Source organism: Pan troglodytes, chromosome 3 (genome assembly GCF_028858775.2).
Source record: "Pan troglodytes isolate AG18354 chromosome 3, NHGRI_mPanTro3-v2.0_pri, whole genome shotgun sequence".
Classification (NCBI taxonomy): domain Eukaryota; kingdom Metazoa; phylum Chordata; class Mammalia; order Primates; family Hominidae; genus Pan; species Pan troglodytes.
Window position 1 is genome coordinate 54,559,182 of NC_072401.2, and position 13,342 is coordinate 54,572,523.

At 41.8% G+C, this 13,342-nt stretch overlaps 1 protein-coding gene across 2 annotated transcripts; it reads right to left on the reverse strand.

Annotated features, from left to right (window-relative positions):
• Positions 1 to 384: 384 nt before the first annotated feature.
• On the reverse strand, positions 385 to 10,505 carry ODAPH (odontogenesis associated phosphoprotein). 2 transcript variants are annotated; one of them, XM_009447728.4, is made up of 3 exons: positions 10,119 to 10,505; positions 9,684 to 9,727; positions 385 to 2,155 (listed from the first exon to the last, which is right to left on the reverse strand). In XM_009447728.4, exons 1-3 carry the CDS (start codon positions 10,183 to 10,185, stop codon positions 1,736 to 1,738), a joined length of 531 nt encoding a protein of 176 aa, XP_009446003.1. In that variant the 5' UTR covers positions 10,186 to 10,505; the 3' UTR covers positions 385 to 1,735. The 2 variants fall into 2 exon arrangements, with proteins under 2 accessions (XP_009446003.1, XP_003950374.1); XM_003950325.5 differs by lacking the exon at positions 9,684 to 9,727 and having other exon boundaries at positions 441 to 2,155.
• Positions 10,506 to 13,342: the final 2,837 nt, after the last annotated feature.

The following is a 13,342-nucleotide window of genomic DNA, read 5'->3' on the forward strand; positions in this document are numbered from 1 at the left end:
ATTTTGAATTGCAAAAGTTCTAACATTTGGGAAGAGAAAGCCCAGTCAACGGTAGGTTAGTTTTTGGCAGTTGCTGGCACTATGAGGACACTGAGTACCTAGGTGAGTGGTGAGCATGCCAGAATAAAGGAGGAGAGTCAGAAGGGGAGGTGGGTTTCAAATACAAACCTTTATCTGTCTTCAAGTTTGCCTGAAGCTGGCCCTTTTCTGGTATGTCCCCATCAACCAAAAAAAAAAAAAAGAGAGCAGGTAGGGTTTATTTCAAAATATAGTTTTGTTTTGTTTTTCTGAAGAGACTTTCAAGTAGGTTTTTATTGAAGCCTGTAAATTTGAAGCAAAAATCTGTTCTTAAAATGAATATTTTCTAGAATGTGAATTAAATAGTTTTTTTCTTTTTTGATCATTTTAATAAAGCAAAGAAACATAGCATGATGATTTTATCTCTCTTTCCTTTTTTAGGGCAACCATTCCCAAAGTCCTTTCATGTCTTCGTCCTGATTTTTTTTTTCTGTTTTTGTAGCAGCAGCAGTAACAGCAACTTTTGCATGTAGATCTTGGGAGGAAAAAGTGCAAACTACTGACCACATATTCAGAACTAAAGTTCTTATGTTACAGGCAAGATAAGTGGCATAAACAGGAAGATGTGTTTTACAGAGTGGCCAAAACAAATAACCAATGAATGCAATCTGTGGGATTTGTTTCTCATATTGCACCCTGAGAATACAAGGTTCCAAAAGTTGAGGGAACTTATGTCTGTAGAGTTCTAGAGGTACCAGAATATTCTTGTAGCAGTTTAATCAGGCTTTTTGAACCTGGAATTACGTTAAAAGTTTGAGAGGAAGTATATTATTTTAGCCAGCATCTATGTAATGATAACGGGAAACAGTGAGAAAATTATCAAATTAATTTGCATCAGTTGAAGTCAACATTAAAGTAAATTTAGATACTATAGTTTAAAAGTAATTATTTGGGGCTGGGCGCAGTGACTTATGCCTGTAATCCCAGCACTCTGGGAGGCCGAGGTGGGTGGATCACCTGAGGTCAGGAGTTCGAGACCAGCCTGGCCAACATGGTGAAACCCCATCTCTACTAAAAATACAAAAAATTGGCCAGGCTTGGTAGCGGGCACCTATAATCCCAGCTACTTAGGAGGCTGAGGCAAGAGAATTGCTTGAACCCGGGAGGCAGAGGTTGCAGTGAGCTGAGACAGCACCACTACACTCCAGCCTGGGTAACAAGAGTGAAATTCTGTCTCCAAGAAAATAATAATAATTATTATTATTTGGGTTAGACAAGTCAGTTTATATCTTTAAAGTATTAGCTACAGTCAGACTCCTCATAACTTTTTAATTGCTTTAAGCTTTATAATTTCTTTTAAAGTTTACTTTGTCAATGCACCTTGCTCTGTACATTTTCCAATGAGTATAAAAACGGTGTCATCAGTTTCTTCGTGTGGTTTATAATGATCTCAATTTATTTAAATCCTGTTTAATTTAGAGGAGGAGATGGATTCTCTCAGCATCTTAGTATGGATAGGAATTACTAGAGCCACCCATTTAAAGATTGTATTTGCATAAATATCCTGTGACCATAAGAGGTTGAGGATAAAAATAACGTGGTTATTGTCCAATTTTGCAAACATCAATAACCTATGATCCAATATCTTCACTGCTGACAAAGAGAACAGTTTCTAGTCAGTGGTGTTTAGGATACTTAATCTTCAAATCCAATAGTTTTAGTTTCGAAAGATAAAACAGAAATCTTTTTGTTGCTTTTTTCTGAAGGATAGGCTTTTTTTTGCTTCAGTATGTTTGGGTTTCTCTTCCCTCTCAGCTTTCCTCAGATGAGCTTCCTCTCTGGAGTCTTCTTCTGGGGAAATATCCATAAGTAAGGTGACGGTGTGGCCAATAAAATGGCTGGAATGGAAAACGGTGGTTACACCTTGAAGGGAGGAAAGGTCTGTTTGGAAACCTAAAATGGATTCTGGGCCTTCGTGGAAAAAAATGGAAGGGACACCTGGGTGTCTTTGTGATGGGCTGGGCCCTTGTGACGGGACTCCTCGGGGCAGGTGGAGGGGTGAGTGTAAAGATCTGGCAGTCGGTAGCATCTGCATTATTTTGTGAATCTCCAGGAGGCGTAAATACCTCTTCCTGTCCTGTGGAGAGGAAAACGCAAGTCAGGAAACAGGTCTGGTAACAGAAGCAGAAGAGTGGTTTAGAGTGGTGGCAGAGGAGAAAGATGGGAAGAGAGAATTAGAGAAATCTCAATGTATATTTGAAAGAACTGCCAACGTTCAGTGAAATGAGACACAGACACACCGGATGACCCAGCATTTCCACTGTGGGGAATTTACCCAAGAGAAATGAATGTTTATGTCTATAAAAAGACTTGTTAAGGGGTGTTCACAGTAGCCTTATTCATAATAGCCTAAATGGAAACAATCTAAGTGTCCATCAACAGAAGAATGCATGAAGAAACTGTGTATATTCATACAATGAAATAGTACTCAGCGATAAAAAGGAAGAACTACTAATACCCACAACATGGATACATCCCATGAATGTTGAGCAATAGAAGTTAGACACAGAAGTGTACATACTGTACAACTCCCTTTATATGACGTTCAAAAACAAGCAAAACTAATCTATAGTTAAGAAAAAGTCAAAATAATAATTCAGCTTAGGGAAAGGATAGGTATTTTTTAGCAGAAAGTGTAGCCAGGGACCACTCTTTAGAAATGTTTCATATCTTGATCTGGGTGGTTGTTACATAGATATGGTTATCTATATATCTATATGTATACACACACAGGTGTACACACACATATATAATTTGTATATAAACACATATATATGTACATACATATGTTTATACACATACACACATTTATATGTACCCATATGTAAGATGTAATCAAGCCTTACCTTTAAGATGTGTGGATTTTGGCCGGGCGCTGTGGCTCATGCCTGTAATCCCAGAACTTTGGGAGGCCGAGGCTGGCAGATCACGAGGTCAGGAGATCGAGACCATCCTGGCTAACATGGTGAAACCCCGTCTCTACTAAAAATACAAAAAAATTAGCCAGGTGTGGTGGCAGGCGCCTGTAGTCCCAGCTACTTGGGAGGCTGAGGCAGGAGAATGGCGTGAACCCGGGAGGCGGAGCTTGCAGTGAGCCGAAGATCGTGCCACCTGGCTGACAGAGCGAGACTCTGTCTCCAAAAAAAAAAAAAAAAAAAAAAAAAAAAAAGGGATGTGTGGATTTTATTGCATGTAAATTATAACTAAATAAAGAAAATTCAGCTGAAAAAAAGAACTTAATTAATGTTAAGAAAATAAAAATAACTATTCAAAAGTTCTGCTTCAACTGCCCAAGCAGTGAAATAATTTCCTAGGGGAAGGGAGGGGCCATCTACAAGCAGCAGGAGAAAGAGCACTGAGAACCAGGATACAATTATTTTTTGAGAAGAAATTTGGATCAAACCCAAGTGTCATGTCTTCCTTGGCTGTGTCATTGAATCAAATTGGCTACAAAAAAGTAATCTTTTCTTTAGAAAATTGTTCCTTCACTCCCTTAGAGGCTTACATATACAGCCTGGAAAGGGCTGCCAGTGTGAATGATGATAAAATGAACTTCCCCTGTAATCCCAGCACTTTGGGAGGCTGAGGTAGGCGGATCACCTGAGGTCAGGAGTTCGAGACCAGCCTGACCAACATGGAGAAACCCCGTCTCTACTAAAAATACAAAAATTAGCCGGGCGTGGTGGTGCATGCCCGTAATCCCAGCTACTCGGGAGGCTGAGGCAGGAGAATTGCTTGAACCCGGGAGGCGGAGGTTGCGGTGAGCCGAGATTGCGCCATTGCACTCCAGCCTGGGCAACAAGAGCAAAACTCCGTCTCAAAAAAAAAAAAAAAAAAAAAAAAAAGAACTTCCCACAGGAAGTTGAGAGTGCTGAGGCACTTATAAAGGACTAGATTCCCCTCTCATTTGGGACAGTTGAATTCAGGTTTCTTGGCTGTATTGGATATGCTTGTTATTTGCCTATGTCCACAGTCCCTCATACATATATTCTGTTTCATCGATGAACCCTGGAAATGTCAGTTGTCAGTCCTACACACCTTCTGGCTATGGCTGATTGGACCACTGATAGACACTCAACTCATTCCTTGTCTGGTCAGTGACCAATCAGATTCTCACTTAAGAATTGAGCCACAGTGGAAGACGTCAGTGGAAGGTGTAGGGCAGGGGCTGGAGTGTCAGGTTTTGTCCTGTGGAATGTTGAGAATGCAGAGAAGCCAGTCTGCACATAGAAGCAGCAAAATAGGGAAGGCTTCTGGGACAGAGGAAGAGACCAGAAGCCTTGTGGTAACAGAGTGATGTTGGGAGTAGCAGCCTTGGTGTGTGTGTGTGTGTGTGTGTTTTTGACGGAGTCTCCATCTGTTCCCCAGGCTTGAGTGCAGTGGTGAGATCTCCGCTCACTGCAGCCTCCACCTCCTGGGTTCAAGTGATTCTCCTGCCTCAGCCTCTTGAGTAGCTGGGATTACAAGTGCCCGCCACCACACCTAGCTAATTTTTGTATTTTTAGTAGAGATGGGGTTTCCCCATGTTGGCCAGGCTGGTCTCAAATTCCTGACCTCAAGTGATCCACTTGCCTTGGGCCTCTCAAAGTGCAGGTGTTATAGGCGTGAGCCACCATGGCCGGCCAGTTTTTGGCTTTTCAGGGAGCCCTAGCTATTCTTAAGTTTCTTGGAGATATCCTTATAATAATCAATCTACCTCCAGCTCTACTTGTTTCTAAAGCTAGCTTGAATGGGTGTCTGTTCCTTGAACAAAATACCAACCCCTTCTCCCACAGCTACTCAGGGTACATTGAAATTCTAAAACTGAAACTAGATTGAGACACTTCAAACTGCAGAAAACGACCAAATCCCACATTAGTCGCTTTTTTCCTGCTAAGTTCTGAACCTTACAGGAAGAAGACATTCTGCCAAGAATCTAGTCACTAGGAGAGAAGCTAGTCTCGTTTTTTGTTTTTGTTTTTTTTTGAGATTGAGTTTCGCTCTGTTGCCCAGGCTGGAGTGCAGTGGCGCGATCTCGGCTCACTGCAAGCTCCGCCTCCCGGGTTCACGCCATTCTCCTGCCTCAGCCTCCCGAGTAGCCGGGACTACAGGCGCCCGCCACCACGCCCGGCTAATTCTTTTTTTAAAATACTTTTAGTAGAGACGGGGTTTCACCGTGTTAGCCAGGCTGGTCTCGATCTCCTGACCTCGTGATCCGCCCGCCTCGGCCTCCCAAAGTGCTGGGATTACAGGCGTGGCCACCACGCCCGGCCAAGCTAGCCTCTGTTTTAAGCCCCATCTTGACATTTTGTTGTCAGCTCAGGCTTAACGAGGCCTTGAACTCTGCCACTAGGTTAACTGTGCTCCAGCTGTTAAAAACCACCCACCCACCCGCCTCTTGTGCTCATCTCATTTCTAGAAACCTGAAGCTACTCTCTAAATCCTCCTCTAACAATTGGGTTTCAGAGCCTGCAAGGCAAGTTTTCTCTGACTCTGGGATGTCCAGTAGTGTTCAGTGCTCTCTTTTTCTGGGAATTTTCAAGGGTTCAAGATCAAGGTATAAGCTTGCTTCAATCACTTACCCAGGAATGTGGGCAGGACCACATAAAACCACATTCTTCCAAACAAACTAGACCTATGGTGATCCTATCGGGTCGCTAGTTAGCTAGCACAAGTGTCCTAAAATGTGGGAACAATAGTGATTGGTTTGGGAACCTGTCACATCTTACAAAGTTAGGGCCACACATCTGAGAAAGTGGGTTGATGCCATTTATGGTCTGTGACTTCAGCTGATCTAACACTGCTCATTAATTCTTTTATCTTTGTTCTTCTCTGTTCCTTATCTTCTAAACCTTTGCTATCTTCTCAAATTTTCCTCAAAATTTTCATTCTTCATTCATCTGAAGAATTTGCTTTGAAACTCTCTCTACCTTTCTAAGTTGATTAATCAGCTTCATATTCCGGAGAGAAAGCTGAGGTAATCTGCCATGAACTTCTTTGGTTCCTACTCCTCTCTCTTTAAAGTCTGTACACCTACTGATTCCACTTCTCCCCCTATTTAATCCATTGGAATCTAACCCTGCCTCCTTCCCTCTCCAAAAGCCACTTTGGCAAAAGTCATCAATTGTCCTGGGCTTCTGAAAAGGTGGTTGCAGATGCCCAGAGCACTCTTTGCCTGGCTAACTCCTGTTCAAGTCTCTCTCTCTCTCTCTTTTTGTCAGGGAGGCCTTTCCTACCCAGAGGCTTGGTTAAAACCCTTTGCAACATGCTTTCTTAGCACCCTGTGAGTCCACTTTCATCATACTCATCAGCTGTGTGATTATTATTCAGTGGCTATATGCCTGCTCCACTGAAAGATCTACGTGACCGTCTTGTAGACTGCTGCCTCCTCATCCCTAGCACGGTGCCTCCAGTACAATTGAATTGATTGAGAGAAATCTCAGTTTCTATAATTGCAAAGTTACCAAGTTCCTACTTCTCAGGAGTAGTGTGTTGAATAATAAGCAAATATTTCCCCTTATGTAACATACTGACATGCTATCAAAGGCACTGGATGTCAAAGATGAGAGCTCTTCTGCAAGCTTAATAAGACCAAAGTAGGTCAAATATTTAAATGTAGATTAAAAACATTTTGAGAGGCAGAATAGCAAAGTGTTTAAAAGGATAGGCTCTAGAGCCAGGCTTCCTGAGCTCTGCCATTTCATAACTGGGTGAACACAGATAGATTCCTTAACCTCCTTGAGTCTCATTTTCCTCCTTTGTAAAATGAAGAAAAGAATACTACCCACCTCATCATCTCTTTGTGAGTGTTACCGGAAATAAAATGTGTAAAGTGCTGAGAACATTGCTGGAAGTACAGTTCACACTTAATAAGTGTTAGCTACGGTTATTAATCTTGAATGTTATGGAAACATTCTGTTAGCTGGAGCACCATTTTCTTAGGCCCATAAAATTTGTGCATTAAAGATAGGGCTACTGGGGACACACGTTACTAGAATAGGACCTCCCCAATGACAGGGACTGGTGACTCTTGGTCACTGCCGGTGTCTCCAGCACCTAGAATAGTCAGTCCCTGGCTTATAGTGGTGCTCAGTAAATACTTGATGAATTAAATGGTCAGGCCGACCTTGAATGTTCCTCTCTGTATATTTTGTGGAGTTCAGTGAGTATTTAATTTCAGTCCCAGAAAATCTGCAATAATAAATTATATTAAAAATTGGCTGGGCGTGGTGGCTTACACTTATAATCCCAGCACTTTGGGAGGCTGAGCCAGGCAGATTACTTAAGCTCAGGAGTTCAAGACCAGCCTGGCCAACATGGTGAAACCTCGTCTCTACTAAAAATACAAAAATTAGCCGGGCGTGGTGGCAGACACTTGTAATCCCAGCTACTCTGGAGGCTGAGGCAGGAGAATCATTTGAACCCAGGAGGCGGAGGTTGCAGTGAGCTGAGATAGTGCCACTGCACACTCCAGCCTGGGCAACAGAGGGAGACCCTGTCTCAAACAAACATACAAACAAACAAACAAAAAAATTAGAGTATAATAGAAGAAACAAGGCAAAATATTGCTTGGAATTTGAATATCAGTTTTAAGGTGGTTTATTATAGTCTAGACATGAAATTCACAGCATACCAACAACTACTTTAAAAACAAGTACTTTTTTTAAAAAAGGTAATGATGAAAGACCTTTTTTTTATATAATTACCTATACTCTGTGGTTATTTGGGCAGACAAAGCTGACTTGCAGTGAACTATACTGATTTTAAGAGAAGTCAGCTTTCTACTTAAAGTTTAAGTGTGCAGTTCTTCCCTTACATGGCGCATGGAGTCTTAGAAACTAATTCTCATGTGCTTTCAGACTTGAGCCAGAAAGAATAAGTTCTATGATTGATTTACTCACAATAACTGCAAAACTCAATTTATTTTGTAGACTCAAAGAATGACTATCTTGGTCAAATCTCTAATTTCACAGATAAAATATCAGAGCCCAGAAAGTATCAGACAGGCCCCTTTCAATTCTATGCTGTGAGTCAAGTTGTTTCAACAGGTACAGTTTACTACATTAGGGGCTCTGGCAAACGCTGAGATGATTAAGATTAAGAGCCTGAGCTCAAGGAGTGGGCAGATGCTATGAAGCCAGGGATCTGCAGCAGAGAGCAGATGCCATACGTGCCGTAGGTGATGCACAAATAGCTGTAAGAATTCAAAGGTGTCAGAAAGAGAAACTGCAATTTTAAAATTATTATGTCTTAACAAAGACTTTGTCAAGGCAAAATCATAGTGGCATTTAAATGTTGTGCCTTAAAGCAGAACTGCAACAAACAGAGGTGAAAGCAAGTGGAGGGAGCAGCTGGGGTTGCTGCCATGCATCAGTGAGAAGAGGGTGAGTACGGAGATCCACACATGACCTTGTCGGGCAGACCCAGGGTGTGTGTGAATGAGCGATGAACTGGAAGCAGGGGCTGCTGGGATAGAATGAAGCTACATTTGAAGGACTTCGAGGGATTGTAGGGAAAAGTGAGCCAAATTCGGAAATCAAATCTGGTGTTTCAATGGGTGTTTTGTTTTTTGAGACAGAGTTTCACTCTCGTTCCCCAGGCTGGAGTGCAATGGCACGATCTTGGCTCATGGCAACCTCCACCTCCTGGGTTCAAGCGATTCTCCTGCCTCAGCTTCCTGAGTAGCTGGGATTACAGGCATGCACCACCACACCTGGCTAATTTTGTATTTTTTGTAGAGATGGGGTTTCTCCATGTTGGTCAGGCTGGTTTTGAACTCCCGACCTCAGGTGATCTGCCTGCCTCAGCCTCCCAAAATGCTGGGATTACAGGTGTGAGCCACTGTACCCAGCCTCAGTGGGTGTTTTTAAGATGTGAATAAAATAAATCTCTAATCTCATTATAACTTGTTTAGCTATGTGTTTACAAAGCCTCCTGAAGAGCGGTTCACTTTTTGCAGAGAAAGTGGCAGGTGGCTAGTTTTGTTTTATGATGCTTCTTTTAGATGTCACTTTTAGTAGGTGAGGCTTGGGGGCCTTGCCTTGGGATATGGGGGCAGGTTTTGTTCATAATCTATGCCCTGTCCCCTGATTGCCAGAGTGTGTGCAGAGGTTGGATCAGGGGGTTTCTGAGTGTTCCACAACCAGCTCTTATGTCTCTCCCCTTCTCCTGTCTATTGTGAGCTCTGAGGGATGGGAATGGGGAATCTGTCTGGGGATGAGCAGGGTTTGGCTGAGCCCCTGCAAAGCCCCCTCCCCAAGACATGTGAAAGGGGTGAAGTGCTCTGTTTGACTCCTAGGTCCATCTTCCGTAAACAGCATCTAGTTTTGGAATTAAAATAAACTGAAGAAAAGGTTAGATCTAGGCTCCCCAAGATTTCCTCCCCTTGTATTTCCCTCTTTTCATCCCTTCCCCAGCCTTTTCTTTCCTTTTCCTAGGGGTTTGCAAACCAATTGTAAGGCTCAGGACACATTTTGTAGTGGGAACAAAGAAAGAGAATAGGAACAGTTGAGAAATGGAATCTAATAAAATCCTAAAGAAAGAAACCTGTGCCCACCTCTGTGGCACCAAAATGCAGCTCAATAGATGTGATTAATTAAAGCAATGAACAAAGACTAAATACCCACCATGTGCAAATTAATATGCTGCTGGAGATAGAAAGTGGACAGTGCTGTAATTCAAAGTGGAATTGTTAGCTTTGTAACCATAATAACTAGTATTTGTATAGTGTTTTTAGCTTGAAGAGTTTTTCACAGATGATAGCTCATTTGGTCCTTGCAAACCCCATAACGATGGATATTGTTAATGTTGTCACTTCACATATGAGGAATCTGATACTCAGAGATGTTAAGTGTGTCTAAAGTCACAGAGCTATTGCTGAGACGAGGACCAAGGTCTTCAGGTGACAAAATCCAACTTCCTTCTCTTTAACCACACAGGCTGATGGAAGCTGAGGTAAATATTTCCAATTTATGGGAACGTATAATCATGGAGCCAGTTTTGTCTTTTCCTACAACTTATTAATTAGTGGACCCACAGTAGAATAAAAGCAAAACCCTTACCTTCTGCCACAGTTACCACCAACCAGCATACCAGTAACCAGTAGGAGAAGCAGTGTCTGCGAGCCATGGCTTCTACTGAGCAGTCACTGTGTTGAACCTGATGTTGCTTTAAAGGGGAGCTGGTGAGTCACCAGCAGCCTGATTCAGGTAATTTGCATTTGCACAGTGGACCACAGAGATCAGGGCTTGCGGTGTGAGGGTAAGAAATCAGCAAGGAAATACCAGACAGTATTTGTCAACCAGAAGCTTCTTGGAATGACAGCCAGATATCAATCGTCTCTCCCCAGAGGGGGATTTTGGACAACCGCGCCTTCACCATCCTTCTAATCTCTCAAATCTTCTCCCATGTTAGTGCCTTTTAGTTGTGTATATCAGTCTTCCTCTGCAAGAGAAATAAGCTGTCCAGAAATATGCAACAGTGCTTCTCTCTGTGCAGCTTACCTACTTAAAAAGCGAAACAAGAGGGAGAGGGCATTACCCGGAGGCTTCCTGACCCCAGTGGTTTGCAGTGGAGAGTTGGGGATCATTCTTAGGCCCCCAACCAGGGTTTGTGCTGCTTCTCTCCTCTGCTTTTGTCCAGGAGGTGAGGGCAGCAGAATCAGAAAGTGATCTTCCCTAGTGGTCATGATGGTCACTGTCTAAACAAACATAAACATTTGGGAGAGTAACTTAGTGAGTCGTCCTTTCATGGCTCCTCCTGATTCACCATATTGCATAGAAAATGGACATGACATGTCTATGTCCAGTTGGTTTCCTGAGAGAAAGACTTCATCAGCTGCTGGATATATGAGAGGGGATTGTCACAGGTGATTAAGAACATGGACCTTGGAGTTAGGTAAAATTCCAGTCTTTGTTCCTTTTCTTACTAGCTGAGTGACTGTGGTGAGTCCCTGAGACTTGCTGAAGCCTCAGGGGCCTCACCTGTAAAATGGGATTGTGGTACTACCCTCAGAGGAATTTGTGAATTAAGGAGATGCTTTAAAAAAAATTTTTTTTATAAATTTCAATATCTTTTGGGGTACGAGTGGTTTTTGGTTACATGGATGGACTCTATGGTGGCGAACTCTGAGATTTTAGTGCACTCATCACCCGAGCAGTGTACACTGCACCCAATATGTAGTCTTTTATCCCTCACCTCCTTCCCAACCTCCCCCACCCCAGCCTCTAAAGTCCATTATATCATTCTGTATGTCTTTGTGTCCTCATAGCTCAGCTCCCACGTATAAGTGAGAACATACGATATTTGGTTTTCCATTCCTGAGTTACTTAACTTGGAATAATGGCCTCCAGCTCCATCCAAGTTGCTGCAAAAGACATTATTTCATTTTTTATGGCTGAGTAGTATTCCATGGTGTATTTCTACCACATTTTCTTTATCCACTCGTTGGTCGATGGCCACTTAGTTGGTTTCATATCAAGGAGATAATTGACATACAGCTCCAACCACAGTGTCTGGCCTGTGAAAGGGAGTGTTTGTGATTGTCATTAAATTATAATAACCCCAACTGACAATTTATTCTCTTAGGAGGCTGTACTTGCCAAATCAGTTAATCACTGAAAAGACCTCCACTTTAAGCAGAACGTTTTCCTGGGTATCATGAAAAAAAAAAAAAAAAAAAAGAACAAACTAAACATGGTCCCTGTCTTTGAAGGACTGACAATCTAACAAGAGAGGCTGTGCAAACTGAAAATCAAAATGAATAAGGATGCAAACACTCACAGATAGAAAATGGAAAGTTCCTCAGGCTTGATGTTACTCCTAGGCAAACTTCCAGAACAGATAATCAGATGGATGATTTGTCAGCAGTTTGAAAAGGAATCAGGAAACATCCAAGACAAATTGAGTTCCTTAGACTACCCATTCATTCAATAATTCTGTATTGACTTTTATTTATTCAGTGTCAGACACTGGTCAAGGTGCTGGGGCTAAAGATAAGATTCCTGCTCTCATGGAACTTATAGTTTAGGAGACATTAAAAATTAACTCAGGAATAACAATAAAGGGTTTTGAGTGCTAAGAGAGAGGAAGGACTGAAGGCTATGGGAGAATGAAGCAGACAAACACAGTCTGTAATTTTACGTCAATGGGTCAGTATCACATATGCTACTTTGTCCCCTGCATTGTAAATACACTACAATGCCAATAGAATTAGATTCACATAATAACTTTAGCCACTGCCTGGTGTTTCATTTTATAGATTTACTGTAGTTTATTTAACCAAACTTTTAACTGATGGACATTTCTATTATTTCTTCTGATTCTCTTTCTTTTTTGTTTTGGAGTGCTAATGAGCTTTCATCTTAAATGTTGATAAAAATAAATAACAAAAGCAAAATAACTTATTTTTTCAGTCACATCTGTTGTTCTGAAGTTTATAAAATAAAGGAACAAAATTTTAAAAGGAAAACATTTTTTTTTTTCTTTTGAGATGGAGTTTCATTCTGTTGCCCAGGCTGGAGTGCAGTGGCACCATCTTGGCTCACGGCAACCTCTGCTTCCTGGGCTCAAGCAATTCTCTTGCTTCAGCCTCCCGAGTAGCTGGGATTACAGGGCTACTCAGGAGGCTGAGGCATGAGGGTGCGCCACCACACCCAGCTAATTTTTTTGTATTTTTGGTAGAGACGGGATTTCGCCATTTTGGCTAGGCTGGTCTCGAATGCCTGACCTCAGGTGATCTGCCCACCTCGACCTCCCAAAATGCTGGGATTACAGGTGTGTGCCACCGCGCCTGGCCAAGGAACACAATTTAAAAAAATTTTATCAAATTCTTATCCAGCAGAAAATTCCAACATTTCTTTGTTATTAGTGTATAGAATAACTAAGTCTCGGCATATCTTATGTCTTTGTGTGTTATATATAGAGTGGAGCCAAGTGTTTCCCAACATGTAAAATTAATGAAACTGGTGTGAAGTTATCAGATTCATTTGCCAAAATCCTCATACCTTAAAAATATGAAAATATTTCTGAAAGCTTATTTCAAATGCAGTAGTTTTGGTAAAAATATCTTTTTAGTCATATACTTTAATTATCCACAAATCATTTAGTTGCAGACTGATCAATGAGACTCTAATGTGTATGTTTCCCAATGTCAAGAAGGCTATAAATGGCTTTGAGTCACAGTTGTTAATCCAGTGTGTTAAGGGGAAGAGCCCATGTACATAGGCCAGTTTGTGTTAGGTATGTCACAATGAGAAATTATGAGGTATTGAGAGGAGTTAACATT

Coding starts and splice junctions, on each gene's coding strand:
- ODAPH (XM_009447728.4), bottom strand. CDS start 10,185: ATGGCTCGCAGACACTGCTTCTCCTACTGGTTACTGGTATGCTGGTTG. Junction 9,728..10,118: donor GGTGGTAACTGTGGCAGAAG/GTAAGGGTTTTG, acceptor TTTGAATTACAG/CACTGTCCACTTTCTATCTC. Junction 2,156..9,683: donor AGCATATTAATTTGCACATG/GTGGGTATTTAG, acceptor TCCTCTCCACAG/GACAGGAAGAGGTATTTACG.